The sequence below is a fragment of the Pteronotus mesoamericanus genome, unplaced genomic scaffold (genome assembly GCF_021234165.1).
Source record: "Pteronotus mesoamericanus isolate MK-2021 breed Mesoamerican mustached bat unplaced genomic scaffold, CSHL_Meso_final scaffold_507, whole genome shotgun sequence".
Classification (NCBI taxonomy): Eukaryota; Metazoa; Chordata; class Mammalia; order Chiroptera; family Mormoopidae; genus Pteronotus; species Pteronotus mesoamericanus.
In genome coordinates, this window is record NW_026555319.1 from 17,291,415 (window position 1) to 17,313,821 (window position 22,407).

The 22,407-nt window shown below is 40.8% G+C and overlaps 1 protein-coding gene across 2 annotated transcripts in view; it reads right to left on the reverse strand.

Annotated features, from left to right (window-relative positions):
• Window positions 1-22,009, reverse strand: part of PRR14L (proline rich 14 like) — a 45,134-nt gene extending 23,125 nt beyond the window's left edge. The window contains exons 1-3 of one of the 2 annotated variants that reach the window (XM_054594219.1): window positions 21,870-22,009; window positions 12,643-13,162; window positions 3,787-3,859 (exon numbers count right to left, since the gene is read on the reverse strand). In XM_054594219.1, the coding sequence (XP_054450194.1) occupies window positions 3,787-3,859; window positions 12,643-13,113 (544 nt within the window). In that variant the 5' untranslated portion in view covers window positions 13,114-13,162; window positions 21,870-22,009. The remainder of the gene's footprint in view (window positions 1-3,786; window positions 3,860-12,642; window positions 13,163-21,869) is intronic. The other variant, XM_054594220.1, reaches the window with a different exon arrangement.
• Window positions 22,010-22,407: the final 398 nt, after the last annotated feature.

A 22,407-nucleotide genomic window follows, 5' to 3' on the forward strand; every position in this document is an offset into this window, starting at 1 on the left:
GGAAGCTCTCCTGTGGAGGTTCACAAAGGCTGACTAGAGGTAGGAAGATAGTGCGGACAATGCCACAAGCTTGCATCATCTAAGCTTCTTCTGAGCACTGAACATCTGGCTTTCCAAATCACAATGAAAGGATCCAACTCCTTAACTGGAACTCTAGAGAAGCTTTATTCATAATTGCCATAATTCAATTGTTCATAAAAACTAAACAGCTCACATTTCCCTCAAATGGGAAATAAACAGCTATGAAACAACCAGACATTAGGATCCTCTTCAGCAATAATAAGCAATAAACTACTGATACACGTGGCAAGATGGATAAATCTTAAATGCGCTACACCAAATGACCAGACTCAAAGGCTTCTACTGTATTATTACATTTATAGAACATTCTGGAAAACGAATACGGACAGAAAACAGACCACTGGTTTCTACAAGGGCTGGAGTTGGCAAGAAGGACTACCTATAACAGGAGCCTGTGATGTTCAGTGCTGGGGTGATGGAAATATTCTATATCTTGATTGTGGTGGTAGTTACGCAATTATATGTTTGAAAACTCACAGAACTGTAGGCGCACAAAAAAGGGTAAATTTTATTGTAGGTAAGTTATATTTTAATTTAAAAAAAAGAAAGGAAAAAACAAATCCGTTCACCAAATGCCTAAACTTCCTCCATGTTGTCTACAAATGGGGTAGTGCTAAATTTTTCAACTTTTCATCTGCCAAAGTATAAATTATAGGAAGGTAATGACATAAACAGTGAATACAGAACTGGAAAGAGTCATTCCAAAGTACATATATATAAACAAATTAATAAACTACAAGAATCTAGATGTAAATAAGGTATAAGGGCTTTATTGACAGGTTCCTTTCATCTGTTATGATGCTTAATTTATTCACCTAACAGAAATAGAGGCCTTTAAAAGATTGTTTCACCCTGGCTGGGTAGCTCAGTTGGTTGGCGCATCATCCCAATATGTGAAGGCTGTGGGTTTGATCCCCAGTATGGGTGTATACAAGAAGTGATCAATGAATGCATAAATAAGTAGAACAACAAATAAGCGTTTCTCTCTCCCTCTAAAAAAAAAAATCAATCACTAAAAAATTTTTTTAAAGATTGTTTTAACTTTAATTCCTTAAAAAATTTAAACTCTCTAGTCCCCAGAATTATATATAAGGTCTCTCCTTGACTGCTTTCACCTCTGCTCCCAACTGTATTCCCATAATGCTATTCCTATTTCAGAATTCCCAAATAAGCCTTAAGGAGATTGGTACTGTAGGAACTAAGTCCCACAGTAATTAGTAGGAACTAATACTGGTTTTATTCCTGGTGCCCACTTCATCTTTTTTCTATACACAACCTTGCCAAAGAAGCCCAGTTATAAGAAACTTTCTGAAAATGAAACAAAACTTGATAATGCCAGTTTTGTAAAATATTAAACAGAAAATTGTGGTGAAACAGCCACTGTAAAACTCAGAATTAAAAAAAAACCAACAACAAACAAACAAACAAAAACAACTCATAATAGCAGAAAGGGAGAGGCACCAGTCAGAGCGCCTGACTGGAGGACCCTCTTGCTTTGTGAAATGGCCCTTCAACTAATACCTGCCACCGCTCCCTCATGCCCACTTTTCTTAGGTCTGTTTTATAGCAATCAAGAAATAAGAAATGAAATGCAAAATAGCATCCTACCAATTAAAGAGTCCTTTTGGTTAACACTAAAGCCCTATTAAAGGATTAAGTTTGTTCTTTCACCTAAATGAGCCACAGCAGACAAGGCTGTAAAGGACCTCAAAATCCTGTAATACCATGCTAACTTGGGAGTGCTTAAAGGGGATATTATTTATAGAGAAGGAAAAACAATGCACCAAGGGGCAAGTGTAGTGGCCTAGGTTCACTTACTAAGCAACGCAGTGCAGGAGATCCAAATTCATTCCCCAGCACATTTATACACTGTAATATGCTCAGGATTAGCAGCTATGATCCTGGGCGCAGAGTGAAAATTCTGGCAACTGGGGTCCCTAGAGAGAGTATACAACTAGCTTTCTAAGAAACATCATTTACTTCTCAATTCATTAATAAATGATAAGTTGGTAGATGCTTGATCTTGACCTTAGCAAAGCAAGCTGAAATGCTGGCCACACTACCAGCACAGCACAGCATGTGCGTCTGTTGAATTCTGACCCACGGCGGGCTCAGGTCCTGCTTTTGTGCTCCCAAGGGCTCAATTCTTTCACAAACCTACCTTTGTAGAACCTTCCTTTTTGCCTGGCTAGGACTGGCTAGGACTCTGGAGAGCTAATATTTCCCCATATGTAACACAGGGACACTTTGGAAGGTTCTTGGGGAACTGAATGGAAGACCAAGACCTAGTATTTGACTGATACTAGTATCTGACTGCCAAAATCTCAAGTAAAACCCCCATCTCAAACATAGAGCCTTGCATATAGCTTTGGGGGAGAAAAATAATTCACTTTACCAATTTAAGTCATTAAAGAGGAATGGTATTAGGACAGGAAGAAAAGTGCCGCAACGTATTTATCTGAGGACACTTTTCAGAAGAGCCCATCTTATCAATGGCTCAGTGCGGACCAAGTCTCCAGGGGAGAATAATTGGGTTAAGTCTGAGAAGACAGATTTCCTCATGGAAAATAATTCTGGTTTTCCTGTTTAAAAGGCCAGTTTAGTTGTTAAATGAAAGTGTAATTCAACACATAGTAACTTTGTGCTTAACATGTGGGTGAAAATATACCAACACACCAAAGATTCAATGTAGTGATACTGGAGCCCCGCTAAAAAGATCTCGTGGGGAGGAAGGGGTGGTGGCACTAAATGCATCCCTTGTAAGGCCACGAGAACCGGGTGAGACTTATGCACAGAGCAACATTTCTCATCGTCAGAGCTTTAATCTATACTGGACAGCCAAGCCTTTGAGCCCACAGAAAACATCCAGCAGCAGGAAGCTGGGTGATAAACTGGGACAAGTGTCCTTTCTCATAAGGTTGATTTGTACTTCCTTTTCTGTCCAGGCAGCCAAGAAGAGAGTCAAATCTGATAATACAACAAGGTCATATAATTAAACTTATTTCCTATGTTGTTGTTTTTGTTGTTGTTGCAGTTCTGATTATTCTATACTATTAACCTTAATTATATGATATATACATGCAGTCCTCTCTAAAGTTACTTAAATTATTTTCAGCTTGGGACAGGGGAAGAAGAATCCTGGTTCTGCATTCTCTTTTGGGCCTCAGCTCCCCCCTCAATCAATATAACTAACTAACTAGAGGTATATCTCAGATACCTATATCCAACCACTGTTTTGAGGAGCAAAATGAGTTCATGGAAAGGAAATGCCTTTGAAAATTCTCAAGGCCGCCTGGAGTGAACACTTTCTCCCATCCCTGTCTAGGGGACAGGAGCAGATACACTGCCACAGTGCTGAATGTGTACAGAGTGGATTCCTCCCCTATCCACATTAACCCTTCCGAACAGGCAGTTTCATTCTATAAATTCAAATAAAAGAGTACACATCAGCAATTAAGGTTCAACACATTGTCAGTAGAGTATCATTACAGAAAAAGTGGGAAGCAAACTATTGTCAAAACCAAGGCACTGTTCTTTAATACTAGGGGTCTTCATGTACATGTATGGGCAGTATCAAGAATTTCTATAGTCAAGTCCATCTTGCAAGGGCCTATAATCCTTACATTCCCAATGCAAAATGGAAACTGCACTAAAACAGTGTGTGAGTGGAAAAGGAAAAGGAAAAGATTTGAGAGAAATAAATACCTTTGCTCCTCAGACAATCTCCAGGCAAGTCTGTGCATAACAGTTCTTTGGGCAGCGGCATCAGGAGGTCCTCCTGCAGTAAGAAGTCAGCGGTCAGGGAGGGTTCAGAGATATTTGAGCTCATGAATGCAAATTATCCTCCGAGAGACTTCTTTATGACTCCAGAAACTTACCAGAAGTCACAAAGATTGGGCGCTGAAGGAAACCTCAAATTTAAATAGATATAATAAATAAAAACTTCCACCTCTCCAGAATTTGAGCTTGAAAAGCCAAGTTTCCCAAGATCAGGAGAACAAAGGATTAAAGTGTTGACCTGCGGATCCATACAAAACCCTATAAATACTTTCTGAATCAAGAAACAAATAGCTGCAATGCAATTTTAATTTCATTTCAAAAGAGAGTATCAGGGTATTCAATGTATTTCAGTCCTTAGCAATTCTAGATACATTCTCAATTTTCTTCTGCAGTTTCTTCCCAAACTTCTTAGAAGTTTTTCTTTCTTTCTTTCTTTTCATCCCCTTTCATAGGATCAAGGGATAAAGGAAAACACCATCAGTAACAACCAGTTTCCTCCTACGGAAGGAATTCAGAAAATTGGGAAGGGGCAACTCAGAATGTGCATAGCATGGCAGCAAGTGGCTTGGAGCCCCACAAGGTTAGGGCTCTATCAGGACGACCAGCTGGGAGACGCTGATAGACCAAAGATGGCTGCTAACACTAAACTTCCGGGTCATTTCCCGCCCCCCCACCCCGTCCTAAAATTTAAAGAAATTTTCTTTTCACAGTGATTTAATCAGTAAGCACAAGATTCTCACACAGCATTAATCTAAATCTACATATAATCATTGTTACAACTTGCAATAATTCTTCTAACATTCAAAACATTCCACCGAAAACAAAAACAAAAACAAAAAAAAAGGAAGAGAAAAACAAGCAAAAGCCATTTGGGCTTTAAGCAAAGTTCTGTGGTAGAAAGAAAAGCCACAAAGGGGAGAACACAAAAGCAATGGCAAGTATAGGTGGGCACAGGCAAAGATAAAAAACATTATTACTGAAACTAAGAGATGAGGACTAGCATGGACTATCTTATAAAAAGCAAGATTATTCTTTCATTTTCTCATGAAACTTTAGTGTGGAGTACTTCTGCAGAGCATGAACTTAAAAATAAGTATTTTTCCAGATAACTTACATGTAACACTACCATGCTTGCAAAAAAGTATGAATTCTAGCATGATGCCAGACTGAATTTCCTTGTAAATGGGGAGAAAGGGAGCTCTTATTCACCATAGAAGACAGAATTAGAAAACCACCACTTGGCAAAAATCACAGTAAGAATTCTCTCAAATATCATCAATAGATGTTCAAACTAGTGGTTAAAGTTTGAGAAGCAGAAATATTTATATAGTCTCAAAGCACTTCCCCACAAGATAGTTAATAATTACAAAGGGGAAAATAGTAACTTCATAGTGGAGAAACCTAGCAATCCCACCTGAACCAGGTGACAGAAGTTTACCTCCCCAAGGAATGAGGTAGCGCAGTGCCATGTGCCTCCTAAGAGGATGCACTGAACACCAGCTTCATTTCTGTGGATTCCTGTCCCCCAAATGCATAACAAATGAGACATAAAATGCATAATCGAATCATGAGTGGACATTAGACAAATCCAAATTAAGAGAATTTCTACAAATTTAACGGCCCGTACTCTTCCTAAGTGCCAAGCATGGGCTGAGGAACTGTGACAGATGAAAGGAGACTAAACACATCGACAACTGAATGCCACAAGTGATGCTGGATTTTTCCTAGATCAAAAAAACTATTTTCTTTCTTTTGCTACAGAAAACATCAGTGTGACTATTGGCCAAATTTGAATATAGCCTGTAGATTAAAGCATTTAGATCAGTGTTCATTTATTGATTTTGACTGTGGTCATGTAACAGAATGTCCCTGCTTGCTAGGAAATACACACTGAAATATTTAGGCATCATGTCTGCAACAATATTCTTAAATTATTCAGGAAAAAAAAAGCAAACATGATAAAACATTAATGTGAGGAATCTACATGACGGGTATATAGGCATTCTTGGTAGCATTTTTGCAAATTTTTTGTAAGTCTCAAATAAGAGGTTAAGAAGACATCTTTATTTGTAGTTATATGTAACCCTTTTCCCAAAATGATACTACTCTCCACTTTTCCAGTTCTCAGGCTGAATGTTTGAGGTGTGTAATTAGATGCTATGTAGAATATTTTTTCAGGTTAATACTTTATGGCAAAGGCAGAGTGCCAGTATAAAAGATTACGAGATGAGTCAGACAGTGCTCTCCTCTAACCTCAGGATTCCCACCTACTACTCCTCAGCGCTGAGAGCAAGCTTACAGGTGGTTGTAAGAATAAAATGGCAACTGCATAAGCACCTAGCAAGATGTCAGGACTGCATGTCCCATGAGCAGAAGTTCCTACTATTCATTAGACCTTCCTTAGACAATTGTTATCCTTTTCTGTGAAAAAAGTCAATGGGACTAATAATAGATTCTGGTATGTCATGTACAGTGACTGCTCTCAACTTTTCTGGGTCTTCAAGGGCCTCTGTAAAGTGAGAGCTAAGCTGTGCTAGCAACATACAGGTTCCTTCAGTTTCCGAAGGACCCTGGTGAGCTTGTGCAATTACCTGCACTGGCTGTGGTCCCTGGAGGGGCTGCTGGGATCTCAGTCCTGCCCCACCTGCTGCTCTAAGTAGATGTCCTTCGCTGGAGGCCCCAAAGTACTCCGGAGTGCCATGCTGATGGCTAAAGCCACTTCCTCTTCTCCTTGGTTAGCCATGATTCCTAACAGGGAAGGACCTAGGAGGGAGTGATTCTACTCTCCTCTTGCCTTGATGACTTCTCTTAAACAAGGTTCTGAGTTAAGAAAATCTAGGTACCCCTCAGAGGGCTGGAACTCCTCTGCGAGGAACTCCTCTACAAGGTTTGAGGTTTCAAATATAATCAGGAATTGACTGGGCTGAAAAGGAAACAGAGTGTGAGGCTGAGGTCAGATGCAAGGGACGCCCTAACTACTACCACCATCACCACGGAGGTGATGAATGTCCCGATCAGGTGGGAGCTCTACCAACGTGGGGGCCTCGAGTGCACATGAGAGATACTGCGAAGCAACGGACATAGAGCCTAACAATCCTGTGTACAACTCCTCTCACCCCTCCAGGTCAGCCTCACAGAATTTACAGACACAATTTCCTTTTCCTACAATATTTTATCAGCCAAATATTCTAACTTTCAGGAGGTAGAGTCCTAAACATTTCTCAACCATCTAGATTTTGTTAAGTATCAACATCTGTTAATTATTATGTTAACATTTCCTGCAAAATCTGCCTTGAATAAATAGAATTCCAAGATAAAGTTCCCATGAATCCCTCTTTCCAAAATCAAGTGACATAATTCCTAGAGTTTACAGCATTCGATCAACAAGAGAACATAAGAAATACCATGCAATCGTGCAATTTGTTTTTCAAATTGACAGCAAATAAATTCTTTGCCTTGCCCTTCCAACACATCATCCCCCAGCTCACTGCTTTGGAATCAAAATCATCTTTTGATACTTCTTCAAAGTTTTGGCAGATTTTTGGAGGGTCCTGAAAACCATTCTTACTGTTTATCTGTAATTTTATTAACCATTAAAAATTGCCTGTATGTCTTGGGGGGAAAATGCAATTCTCTGATACATTCCTATGAGACAAGTTTAGAGCAGGAAAAACATACACATATTTAAGTAGAAAAATGAATATATACCAGGGTATTCAGCTTTTATAAGCAGGGCAGTCACAAGCTCCTCAAGGCCTCATGTATCTCTGAGACGTGAGCGCTGCTTACAACCAGACCCTGCTGAGCTCCTCCAAACTTGAGCTTCTTGAGCTAGAGGCAGAGGCAGGCTGAAGGGCAATGACGACCCCTCCATTTCAGGTGGGACTGCCTATAACTGAACTATGCAATACGGGTCCACAATATGGAGCAAACGAGATGCTTCCTATTTCCTGACATTTGTGGAGATAGCCATATTACGCTCATAGCAAAGGACAATGAAAATAAAGACTCTTTTGTATTTCTAGATGGATCCTTCGCTTTCCTACACTTGCATATTTAGAAGCAAGGGTGTCCAGCCCATGACCCACAGGCTACATAGGGACCAGGATGGCTATGAATGTGGCCTAACACAAAACCGTAAATTTACTTAAAACCAGTTTTCAGGAGTGTTTGTATATTTAATGTGTGGCCCATGACAGCTCTTCTTCTTCTGGTGTGGTCCAGAGACACCAAAAGGTTGGACAGGGACAGCTATAGAATGGTAACTTTGAGTCATCTTTACAAAGCTTAGTAAAAAGGAGGTTTTCCTCCATGTATCCTAATTCAGAGAAACAACTGGTGGCTTAATATAAGGCATGGATCATGCTAGCTGGGTAAGACATTTAACAACATTCTCCCATAATGAATTGTCTAAGAGAACTGCATGATTAAAGTATTGTATCCTGGATCCAAAACTATAACAACATATTCAAGCCAGGCACAGCTACCACTATGGGGGGGGGGGGCGCGTAGAATAAAATATATAAAAATTTAAACCCACTACAGCTTATATTTAAGTACCAAGAAAAACAAACCAACAAGAAGACCCAAGGAAAACATAAAGAGTTATCTGTTTAGGACGTCACATACCATCTCTTTATATCTTTTTTTTCCTTCTTATATCTTATTCATGAATAAGGCCAATCTTTCCACATTCTGGCTGGTAACTTTTGCATGCAATGCAGTTTTTGAGCTTGCTTCTCTACAAGCGTGGAGTTTAGAACTGAATACGTCCTTTCATCATTCGTGCAGCTGTCCCTCCACAGCCTGTTCTCAGACACTTCCCTTTCCTTTCCCCTCTGTCTTCTCCCCTCCCTAATAAAAGCGTCCCTGATCAAAGCACAAAATTATTAGTTACATGTTTTTATATCTTTTTGACATATTTAAGGCAGGAAAGAATTATTTTTTGCTGGTTTACCTTTTCATGATTGAAATATTTTGTAATTAGAATACCTGACTTCGTAAGTGGATCTTTTAAAAAATGTGAAGTGCAGTCTCAAAAGGACAAAGACTGTATGGTTCCACTTACATGAGGCACCTGGAGCAGTCAAATTCATAGACAGAAAGGAGAATGGCGGTTGTCAGGGGCTGGGGGAAGGCGGTCATGGAAAGCAATCATTTAATGGGACAGAGTTTCAGTATGGAAAGATGAAAAGAGTTCTGGAAATAGATGCTGGTGAGAGTTACATTGTACACTTAAAAATTAATGAAATGATGTATTTTGTGTTGTGTATATTACCACAATAAAAAAAGCAAAAAAAAAAAAAGTTAGGACTCACATTTAAAACGAAGTTGCTTCATAAAACATGTATTATGTTGTTTTTAACAACAGGAAAACCTACAACTTTGAGCGATTACATAAGTGAACGAACTATTTTAAAAAACCAGTTTCAATTTCATCAGAGCCCAAGATACAGGAGAGTGTAAACTTAACAGTTCTAAATAATGGTGCCCTTTTTTTCTATGAACTGGGCAATTCACCAAGCTGACTTAACTTTGTTAAATTCATTCCATTCATGCAGCGCATGCCTGGAAAGCCTGGTCCCCATCTCTCATAATTACAACAAGTTATTATTGGAGCTGGGCTCCACCAAAGTCACTACCTTTTCTGCCTTGACTGATTTTGGTCCAGAGGGAACGAGACGGTGGGCAGGTAGTAATCTTGGAGTACTTTCCCTCAAACCTGAGCCAGTGCCTAATCGTGGGTGAGCCTCTTGCTAGTTTGAGATGAGAAATGGCTGAAGGAAAAGGACTTTGGGGAAGGCTCCTAAAGGCCAATCCACTACTGGAAAAACCACAGCATCTCAGAATGGAAAAGAACACCCCTGAGGTCGCTTGTCTGAACTAGAATCCCCTTTGCTATACTCCTGACACGGTCACTCAGCCTCTTCATAAACAAGACTTTTCTGAACAGCCTAATACAGTTCTAGATTTGCCTTGCTGTTAAAAAGTACCTCTCATAGTGCGTTAAATTGTCATCTGCTAGCATTATATTTTTAAAGTTTTAAATACTTTTAAACATTTGATTTAGAATTCTTCATATGTACACAAAATTTGCAGATATTGTTCAAATATTTTTCTGTGGTCTTAACTCAGTTTTTCCTAACGCTAACACCTTACATAACTATAATTATAACCAATAAATTAATAACACATTAATAATCTATAGAGCTTAAATTTTCTTAATGGCTCCATAATGTCCTTTTGCAGGACCAGAGTCCAATCTAGACTCCCATGATACATTTAGTTACGTATGGATGTTATATACCGTAGTTTATTCAACCTCTCTCCTATATGTAGACATTTAGGTTGCTTCCAATATTTTTCAATAATCAATAATGCTTCAAAAACTAACCTTGTGTATATGTATTTATATATTGTTGAAGGTGCACCCTCAGGGCAGACAGCTAGAAATGAGAGTACTAGGTCAAGGGGTCAGGGCATGTGTAACTTTGTCAGGTGCCGCTGCAGTTGTCTTCTCAAAGGTTTCATCCGCACGCATTCCCACCAGCAATGTGTGAGAATACCTTTTTCCTTCACAGCCTTGCCAACCAGATATGTTGTCATAATTTTTCATTTTCACCATTCTCATTGGTTAAATGTGGTATCACTATGTTGTTTAAATCTGCATCTCTAATTATGAGTGGGGCTGACCATCTCTTCATGTGTTGAAGTACAACACACACACAGAATGAATTATTCAAGTTTCTTCCATTTTTCTATTGGGTTTTTCATTCCTTGATTAAGGAGTTCTTTATATATTAGAAATGTAAGCCCTTTATCTGTGATATATGTTGCAATTATGTTCTCCCAGTTTGTCAGTGTCTTTTGACTATGTTTGTGTTTTTGCCAAACTAGCGAGAGTTACTATCCTGAGGTCCCAGGAGGTCAGGGCTCTGCAAACCTTCCGGAATGGTATTTCTGATTTTCTGAAAGGTCTGCAGCATTCATTCAGGTTTCCAAAGGGTCCTGTGACCTAAGAATGATTAGGAATTATCGCTACCATGTCTGTCACTGAGCCCAGAAAACACCTTTACTTGTCAGCCCCTACACTCGTGAAGGTTTCTCTTGATTATTCTCTTTCACAAGAAGACATGCCCAGCAACTCAGTCTCCACTGCCATGTTTTCAGGTTGTGTCACCAGCGTGAATTTCCATCCAGGAATATATTCGTAGTTTCCTATACTCCTCCCACATGACACCAACCTCAGCATGAGGAGAAGGGGACAGGATCCTCTTTGGCCAGGAACCCCAACACATTTCTTGCTTCTCCTCTCTCCCCACACCCACTCAACCCTGGTAGCATCTTGAGCTCACCTGAGCACTGTAGGGATAGGGAGGGGGCTGTGAGTATGACACTCTAGCTATAGGATAATCAGAACACAACAGAGCACAACCACCACCTCTCAGTCCATATTGTATTGTGTTCATTACATTTCACAGATTATATATAATAATTTTATTTTATATTGAATATTACATTAAGAAACTTTCATCTTGTTATACCCAGCCCACCACATCAAGAAGAAAACTTTATATCCTGAATTTGTTACCTTACTCATTTAACTACGTTTTTAAGAGATTATCACAGGATATCTGATTATTATACTATTATTTAATGCTTTATCCATTCCTAATTACAGTCAATATATGCAGCCTACTAGAACAATCAACTGGCCTATAACCTGTGCAAAGAAATGATATATTTATCAGGTGGGGAATGAAGCCTAGACCAGGAAGTCAAGAGCATACAAATTTATTAGTGGTTTTAGAGCAAAGGTTGGCAAACTACAGCCTGCAGGCCAGTGCCTGTCTTATAAACAAAGTTTTATTTATATAGCCACACTCATCCATTTACATACTGTCTATGCTTGCTTTCACTTTACAACTCTACAATGGCATAGCTGAGTAGTTTTAGCCAATACCATGTGTCCTGCAAAGCCTAAAATAGATATTTACTATATGGCCCTTTACAGAAAAAGTTTGTTAACTCCTGGTCTAAGGCACCATCCAGGGGAGAAAGCAAGTTTTCTAGTTCACTAGGCAGGTATATTCTTTTAGGAATTGGGGCCCATCATAGCTCTCTAACCGTTAGTCTCATCTAACTAACATCTCTTACTCTAAGTTCAAACTCACAAAGAGAGATTTGATTTCCTTTTTCCTACAAAGTAATGATTCCACTTTTCACTGTGTATTAATTAAAGAATTGGCTTTCTGATTGATACCTTAGTCTCTCATGGAGTGGTATAGCATCGATCAGTCCTTTGAAGACCATCACTTCTGATATACAAAAAAGTCAGTCAAGTTTCTGGACCTGCAAAGCTAAGGGCTTGCTTCAAAAACATGACAATCCTTCTGGGTATTCACCCTATGAAGCCCTACCTGAATCAACAGCCTCCCTCAAACATGTCTCTATGACATCTTACTCCATGATGTTGTCACTAATCAGATGCAGAAATACCACATGACTATCACAAAGGGAGTCAGCATTTCATACACAGTAGCTATTTCAGAGAAGTGACACTTTTTAATTAAATAAGCACTTCTTCAAATTTCTAATGCGATGCACATGTTTTCAAAGATCATCAAAAAAAAAAAGTTAACACCAAAATCAACATTTTGGAAATGTTTCAAGAATAAATCATAAGCTACCTGTCAGCATCTGTATTTTATCATGTGAAGTGTTGCTCTGGAAAACTGTCATTCATACTCAACTGATCTAAATCAACATCTCATTTCTTACCTGACTTGAGCTGATCTTTTCTTCAGCGGCTGTGGAATGTTGACATGGGTCTTCCTTTGCTCCCTCACAGGGATCTCTTACAATTTCCACCTGGTCCCCTCGATCTCTGAAGACCTTTAGCTCCATGCTCTTGGTATTCTCTTCCCTATCCAAGATCCCAGAAGCCACAGAACCTCCTGCTGTGGAGTCCACCAGCCCACACCGCCCAGGCTCTCCCCCATGATCCAAGGTCTCAAAGATTTCTTCACAATTTTCCGCAGGAGTCCTCTGCAGCTCCAAGGGCACTGCCCTACTCTGACTTATAAGAGAGCTTGAGGCTCCAGGTTTTACATCTGGAATCAAACTTGGCTCAGGGTCAACATGAAGCTCTTTGGAGACACTTACTGGGAGTTCAGAGTATAATTCCTGTACCACAGCAGACATGGAGGAATCAAGTGGAACTGGCTGAGTCTCTACTCCGGATGACAGCATTAGGGCAGATGTAGATTATGGAGTCAAGTCTTACATCAAACGGTTCACCCTGACACAAATCAAAGGAAGGGATAAAAGTTTAAAACTTTTCAGGGTAGAAGAAAGCTGTCTCAGCTCAAACTGGTGAAAATAAGGACAATAAATTCTCCCTCAAATGCCGGCATTACGTGGCACCAAAAAAATTGTCCTTAATAGACTGAATCTGTGGGCTTGGGGTGGTGAACACACAATAGTACAATATTCATATGAAGTATTATAATGTTGTATCCCTGAAACTTACATAATTTTATTAACCAAGGACATTTATTAAATTCAATAAGAGACTGAATTTGTAGAAAAATAAATTCCTTAAAACTTATAATAGACATTTGCCTAATCTCAATTCAAATAATGCCTTATAAACAATTCTCAATTTAAATCTGGAGAGCCAGCAAATACCCTTGAGAATAAGACATGTCTACGAATCCAAGGGACAGGCCTGAAGTAAATTAGAAGATCGAAGCAGTTTTTTACTTGTTTTCAGGGAATGAACGTTGCTCGTTTTGTTCACTGCTATACCTCCACTGTCTGGAACAGGTACTTGACACACAGGTACTCAGTAAATGTTTGCTGAATGAACACAAACTAAGGGACTCTGAAGAATTTGATTCCCTGGCTTTTCTTCATTAAGATACTTTCTCAAAGAAGAATCTAGAGAAAATGGAATTCCATTCTTTCACTGCTCACCAAACACTTGAGTTATACCTATGGCACAAAACACTGTAAAACCAGCTCTTTAGCAGAATCTTCCTGACTTTTATTCAGCATCTTGAGATTTTCTATGTGCCTTCAGAGACACCACTCATTTGATTCTCACAATAATTCTGTGAGCTAAGTAGGGCAGCTCTCATCTTCCCATTACAGACTTCAAAATCACACCTGAAGCCCTGGCTGCTGTGGCTCAGTGGACTGAGTGCTGGCCTATGAAGCTAAAGGTCACCGGTTCAATTCCCAGTCAGGAGACATACCTGGGTTGCTGGCCAGGTCCCCAGTTACGGGCATGTGAGAGACAAACCAATCAACATATCTCTTGTACATAGATAATTCTCTCCCTCTTTCTCCCTCCCTTTCCCTCTCTCTAAAAATAAATGAAATCTTTAAAATCATACCTGAAAGGTTAAAAACGACCTGCCTAAAATATTACAGTTATCTGAGAGGAAGGAGGGGGATAATACTTAGGGGACTTCATTTGAAATAGGAATGTTTAACTTCTTGCAGTGGGTGATGGAAGCACAGATTATTTGCTGAAATAATATTTGTGTCTAAGTAGTTCATAATACTGTATGTTAAAGTAGTTGACACATACGCATACACACTCACGCACGCAGAGCGAGGAAATGGTGCACTCACAACCAGGGTTTCCTGGTCGGTAACTTTTCCATCTTAGTCTATCAATAAGGTGTGCAGTTTCTATAAAATCCATTTCAACCTGATCAAGGTGGAAATTGGTTAACCAAATATGATACTGCATGCTTTGAATCGTGAAACTCTCTCTAACCCTAAACAAGGAGAGAAAAGGTAAGAGATATTCAGCAATTCAGAGTTTATAACAAGGTTTTATTGGAGGTATTGACGGTAAATCCCTTTGGCTACAATGCACATAGGAGAGGATGTTTCAGAAAGCCAGGTGATTTCTACTCCTACAACTTCCTAACATCCAGTTTTCCCCCCAAATAAATGTATTACATACCAGTAAAATCCAGTGCGGGCTACTGAAATGTCTCACCTTCTCTTGATTGACCACAACCAGATTTCTGGACAGGAGGGGCTTTCCAACACACCATGTAAATCCTTACAACTCGGTTTCCTTGGTCTCCGTCTGTTCCTACCTTGATTATCTGGGAGAACCCACAGATGCCACTTACACAAAGGCACACGCTCTGTCTCCAAGTGAAGCAGCACCCACTCTTTGAATACTCCTGGGTTGACAGAAGATCCCATCCTTTCACCTGTGCTATTTGGACTGAAGCTGGGAGCTGAGGAAGGGCAGATGACAGGTCCTCTCATTCTGGACCACCCTGCCTTTCTCTTGTTTCCTAAACTGTGGTCAATGTTTTGTTTATTCATGTTCCTATGATTTCATCCACTGGGTGCCCTTAGTGCTTTTAAGGAACCCTACTCAGATGTAAAAGGATGTAATGCTACACCACTTACTTAAACACTAGAAATTATAGGAAATCAGGCTGCTGGTCCATAAAGTTTAGGTAACATAGGAGGGCTGATAAAGAAACTTTAATCTTCTCTGGCTGGTGTGGCTCAGTGGGCTGGGTGGTGGCCTGTGAACTGAAAGGTCACTGGTTTGATTCCCAGTCAGGGCACATGACTGAGTTGCAGACTAAGTGCCCGGTTGGAGGCAATCGAATAGTGTTTCTCTCTCACACTGATGTTTCTCTCCCTCTCCTGCCCTCTCTCTAAAAATAAATAAATAAAATCTTAAACCAAAAAAAAAAAAAAAAAAAAAAAAAGAAAAGAAAAGAAAAAAAAGAAGAAAAAGAAGCTTGAATCTAAAAAAAGAAGCAAAGAGTATGGGGAGAATCAAGTGAGATTCATATAGTACTTAGAGAAATGCATGCTTTTTGGAGCTACAACCTTCCCATTTTTCCTCTAGCTCCTGGATATTTCTGGGGGCACTCTGGTTTTAGGCCATTTTATGTGTATGCATGTGTATATGGGGGTTAACAGAGATACAGTGGAATTGATATTTGATGCCCCACCCCCCCAAACGGAAGGAAGTCCTCAATTTTAATTTGGTTCAGTTTCCACTTCCCAGCAACAAAATAGTTTTTTGTTGTCACAACATACAGGGTGAGGCAAAAAGTAGATCTGCATTTGTTCATATGGAAAATAATACATTAATAAATAATAAGAATAAATTGTTTACATACTCGCAAATATAAACCTACTTTTGTCCCACCCTGTACAAAGACCAGAAGATCACTGCAATAAGGGATTTTGTGAAAGAGCAGGTGTGTTGATGGCAATCAGCTCTGGGGGTCTGTCACCTTCTTATGCTCAAGAGCTTTTCTCCCTGTGTGCCACCGAGGTGTGGTATTTTCAAAAATTTAATCCTCGTTACACCACTCTTTTCAGGCTTTACTTTTTTAATGACTTCACCTTTTCTTACATCTTCTCTGCTATGAGGATGACTCAAAACTACCCCTCTAGGCACAGGGTAACCACACGACTCAACATGACCACCCCTAGTTATGTACCCCAAAATGTATAGCCACACAAAAACTTTCACGAATGTTCACAGTAGCACTATTCATACAAGCCAAAAAGTGGAAAAAACTCAAATGTCCATCAACTGGATGAACTGATAAAATGTGGTCTATCCATACAATGGATATTACTCAACTATAAAAAGAAATGAAGTACTGATTTATGATACCACGTGGATGAACCCTGAAAACATTATGGGGGGGGGAGAAGAAGACAATCATAAAAGACCACATATCACGAGATCCCATTCATATGAAATGTCCAGAGTGGGTAAATCTAGACTCAGAAAGTGGACTGGTGGCTGCATAGTGCTGGGAGAGGTGGAGACATAGAAAGTGGCTACTAATGGAGAGAATTTCTTTGGGGATCAATAATGGTGCCCTAAAATTGACTGTAGTGCCCTGACGGGCGTTGCTCAGTGGCTTGTCAGATCACTGATTTGATTCCGGGTCAGGGCACAGGCCTGGGTTGTGGGCCAGGCCCCTGGATAGGGGTGTGGAAGAGGCAACCACTGATGTTTCTCTCCTCTTTCTTCCTCCTTCCCCTCTCTCTAAAAAATAAAAATAAATAAATAATTTTTTCTTTTTCTTTTTTCTTCTTTTTTTAGAGAGGGGAAGGGAGAGAGAAAGAGAGGGAGAGAAACATCCATCTGTAGTTCCATCTCGCACGCCCCCTACCAGGGACCTAGCCTGCAATGTGGGCATATGCTCCACACTGGGAATCGAACCGGTGACCCTTTGGTTTGCAGGCCAGAACTCAGTCCACTGAGCCACACCCGCCAGGGCTCAATAAATAAATTTTTTTAAAATAAAATTGGGCCCTGGCGGGTGTGGCTCAGTGGATTGAGCACCAGCCTGTGAACCAAAGAGTCACTGGTTCAATTCCCAGGCAGGACACATGCCCGCGTTGCAGGCCAGGTCCCTAGTTGGGGGTGCACAAGATGCAGCCACACATTGATGTTTCTCTCCTCTTTCTCCCTCCCTCCCCTCTCTCTAAAAATAAATAAAATCTTTAAAAAAATAAATAAAATAAAATTGATTGTAGTGATAGCTGCATGTAACTATGCTAAAAGCCACCAAATCATGTAAGTTCTTGAATCATATGCTATAGAAACTGTATCTTAATAAAGCTGATGAAAAACAAGAGAAACCTGTTTCTTTTTTTAAAGTTCCTGACCAGTTTTACTCACATAAGGACGGAACCCCCCCAAACCTAACATGTCTAAAAAGAGTCCATTCAATCCATTGAATAATTAAGCCTTACCACATGCAAACATTTATGAGGAGCAGGAATGAATAAAATGCCCTCAGTAAACTTACATACTTATTTTTGACCCTGTTGCCTCTCTTAGTAATGACATCCCCATTATTCTAGAGCTCAGACTTCAATCCCTAAACATAACTATGTCTGATCTTCCACTTGCCTTTCAATTAGCACTTGATAGCCCACAGACTCTGGTCTAGCAGTTTCTCTAACAAATCCCACTCCTTTCCATTCTCATGGTTCTAATTTGACATTTTTTTCTGAACACAAACTCATGCAAAAATACACAGTTGCTAAACACCTTTATCACAAAGAGGCAATATGCATAATCACATAAAATGGCTAAAAATATTCCTCAGGGAAAATAGTACCTTTACCTTTCCTATGCCTCCACAGACAATGTAAACTCTCATTGGCCAAAAGAATTTTAAATGCTTTCATCACTGAAAGATAACTTCCAATTTATAAAAGCCAAAACCCACAAAGCTATCACATCTCTTAATGCTCTTGTTTTGTAGAGACATTAATTCCAAGAATTTCAACCTGTAAAACAACTAGACAAATTGGATGTCAAAGCAAAACAGATACTCCCTCGTTACTCTCCTAGCCCAATTCTGGGCCGTCAAGTTTCTCAGCAGAGTCTGCAGTTGAGCCACCAAGAACAGCTGAGTGCCTTGGCTGGAACCCTCAGAGATGGAATAATATTTAGATGCAAGCTTAGAGTAACAGTTTAAAATTATTCTCAGCTCACTAGCTTGCATCACTGAATTCTTCTTCCAATTTTTTGCCACCTATCAAGGTACTGGTAATGCCACAAGGCTGCAGAAAACTCAAAATTTTACCATGCAAATTCGTTAAAACGAAATCTCTGAATACAAAAGAGCAATTAAAAAATTTAGAAATATATCTCTATGTAGAAAGCTGGGATATTTTATAAAACTACTTAAACATCAGGACTCTTTTTGGTAAAATATATATGGATATAGAAAAATGTCTGAAAGAATGTACAGAAAAATGTTTGAAAGAATATAACCCAACAGTGATGGAGTGATGGGTGATGGAAAACAGTGATGGCTGATGGAATCATGAAATCATGAATGACTTATCTGTATGTTGTACTTTTTGGTTTTTTTTACAATTAGTATGTATTACATATTAAATTGTTTTTTAAACATTATTTCCCAAGATCCAAATATGTTGCAATAAAGAATAATTGTAACCATATTATCCCTTTATCAGTATCTTCCCAAATGTCAGCTCTCTGCTTCAACTATAAGTTTTTACATTAAATGTTAAATAACTTCAAGTAAGAGGAAAGAGTAACACATGCTTATAAAATGTAAACAGGGATTTAGGGTTTAATCCTAATGACTTATAACCAACCTATTGGGTGAGGGCACCAGATAATTATCTAGTTTGAGATATAGGCAAAAAGTAACCCAGATATTCACAAGCAACTCTTGCCAGCTGCTATTGGCTTGTCATCTTTACAATAACGCAAATAAGATTTAGATTGTTCACAGAATGGATTTTTCCCTAAAGGAAAAAAATGTCTGATACTTATAGAGAGCATGCAGTGCAATTCTTCCAATAAAAGAAGAAATTCTTTTGAAATGGGGACAATCATCTCCAGATCTTTGTGTTTCAAATGCAGAACCCGTGCTGGGAGCTGCCCAGATGCAGGTTTCCCTGTTGGGGGAGACCAGGGTCCCTATCCGGCCACGACTTAGCTGCATGGCCTGGGCGTGTCACTTAACTTTCTTAGGCTAGTTTTTCACATGTAAAATTAACAAAGTAAACAGAATAATCTCAAAGGTCCTGTTATCCATAAAAATCCCATGACTCTAAGAAAAACTTCTATTTCACTGTTTCAGCAAAGCACACCTATAGACACCAACAATGGTGGTACAGAGCTCAGACTAATCTCCATTGAAAGTACTCAAGGGCAAACAGAGGTAATTTAGGAACACTTTACATACTAAAAAGATAGAAAGCTTTTAACTTGTCTCCTGGCAAACTGGCAGTGTTAATTCCTATCCCACCAAATAACAAAAGCCAGGGGGGGAAAGACAATCAGTGGAAGATAACATTGTATCTCTCAGTCTCATTAAAATACATTTCATAACACTAAAAACCTGACAAAGTGGCAATTTTTACTTTAGTTGTTCAAACATTCCTCAAAACAAATATGGGGGGGGGGTACAAAGTTTGTAGCATTAAGAAAAAAAATTGGGGGAAAAAGCAAACAAAGAAAACAGAACAGAAAACCATGTGCCCCAATAATCCTGAGTCTGAAGGTCTCCCCTCCCTTTAATTCCAGTGCAAAGGGGTTGCTCTTAACAAAAAGAAGAACAGTTAATAACACTGGGCGCTGACAATACTCACAATAATGGTCAGGCCCTCAGAATTTCACAACACTCCTTTCACCTTGAGAAAGGGGCTTTCTTTTCCAAAGATCCACACTAGAGCCAATCATTCCATGAGGGAATTCAGAGGAAGGGGCCTCCTCTTGAGGGACAGAGAAAGAAGAATCTTTTTAACAGGATCTCTAGACAAACAGCAAGTGGGGCAGGGAAGCCCATATACTTACTAAACAGGGCCCAGCTCTTCAACATGGAGTGTGCAGGAAATCTCAAAAGCATCAAACACTGTTTTCCTTTTCCTCCCTTTATTAGAATGCAGAAAAAGGATCCCTGTCTCCACATACGGAATGAAGGAGTGAAAATGCTCCTGATTTCTACTGACAGACTCTGCATAAAAGATTGTAATTTCTTTTTCAAAGGAAGAGAAAAGAACCATCTGGGCCGCTCTAAATATACAGCAGAAAAGAGTCCTTCTCTCAAAGGTATTTATTTTTCTTGGGAAAGCAAGAGAAACAAGTTGGAATCTTCCTCTTTGAAGGAGGGGGGTAAATGGATAGAAGGAAGCTTTTTTGTCACTAGAGCAAGTAGAGGGAGAGGGAGAAGACATCTCTAAACAGTGAGGAAGTGATAGCTTCCTTGAACAAAGAAAAGGCTGGCTTCCCTACCTCTTGTAGTACAGACTTGTTTCCAAAAACAAAGTCTTTTTTCCTGATTATTCTAATTGAGGCCCTCTTTGTTAATTGGGGGAGTACGGTAGGATCTAAGAGGATTAGAAGTGCCTCTTTCTCCACCCCCGGGGTAAAGCCTCCTTTCTCATGAGAAAGGTTGGGCTTAATACTTGCGATGGGGGGATGGGGGTGGGGGTGGTGAGAAGAGTCATGCACGGAAAAATCTGTTTCTCTGTAGAAGATACTAGTTTCTTTTTAAAAAACAAATTAAGGGTAACAGCAACAATTGACCAAAAGGTTATTAGTATGTACGAAGCACTTACACACATTCTCCTTTAGCCCTTATGACAATTCTATGAAAAGAGCACCCAAATTAGGGATGGGCTGAGTAAGAAAGGTTAGGCAATTAGTTAGGGTCTCAAAGATGGGAAGTGGGAGGCACCGGCTTACAACTATCACGCTGCAAACGCCAATCGTGCAAAGGAAAGGAGCTCCCTGCACACCAGGAGACGTGGGGGAAGAGAAGCTAAGCGTACTCCGTGTACATGATTGGGGGAGGGGAGGAAAGCTGACTTCTAACACCATCAAGCAAATCCAGGGTCTTCCTCCCGCTATCTCAGAGTAAACGTAAAAATAAAGGAGAAAAAGTAACTCTGTCTTTCACAGGGAAGGGAGATCCCCTCTGTCACTTTTAGGCAAGTTGAGTCTCGCTCTTCACTTGGAGGGCTGGCGCTGACCAAATCGGGGCGGGGCGGGGGTGGGGGAAGGTCTTGCTTGGGGTTATCTTTTATACCCTCCTTAAAATAAGTTCAAAATCGCCCTCTCGCACGCCGGGAGCGGGTCTTGCTCTGCTGATAAACGCACTGAAGCGGAGGAAGAGCGTACGTCCACGACAAGGGGCGTCGCTCTCCACGAAGGAAGTTGGGGGTCTCCTGCCGTATCGAGGTTGAAGAGGAGTGTCTCGCCCCCGTCGGAGCCATGACTTGGTGAAGCAGTTTCCCCCTCGCGACGCGGGGCCTGGTTTCCTCCCTCTCCCCGGGTCGTTCCGCCGCCCGCAGCATAGCCTCGGCTCCCTTCGGCACCCCGAGAGGGCGGGGGGACCGGGCTCCCCCTCAACCTGCATCTCCCGGCGGACGGTCCTCTTAGGGTGCAGTGGGGCGGGGCGGCTGCGCCCGACGCCTTCCCGCCCCCGGCCTCTTACCCTGAGGCCTGCTCCGCGGCCCGCGCTCGCCCCGCCAGCCCGGTTTCTGCAGCCGCAGCCCAGCCGCCGCGAAGTCTACCTGAGCCTACCGAGCCAAGAGAGCCCAGGGGCGCTCCGGCCGCCGCCACCTCTTCGTCTCTATGGTCCCCACCCCTCCTCCCCGCACTTCCTTATCCGGGGCCCGAGACAGCCATGCGGACTCGCCCAAGTTCCGCCCCCGCACGGTGCGCGCGCACGCCTATGGGCGGCTCTTCCAGGGACCGGCCGCCCGCCCTCCTCTAGCTCCGGTCGTTATTCAGTCCCGACCCTGCGGCCTGTGCTCTTAAAGCGGAACACACCTTTTTACCCTGCTCCTGCGGAGCCCCCAGGGCCCATTCTTTCTATTGCCAACACCCTGGTCCACTCCATCATTAATGTGGCCTGGACGCTGCATCTCTCGGGGCCTCCCGCCTTTCACTACAGCAGCCCAAGAGATCTTTATAACTGGAATCAGTGTTTTAAGTGTCGTCCCCCCTCCTCGTTCTTGTCACATTGACCA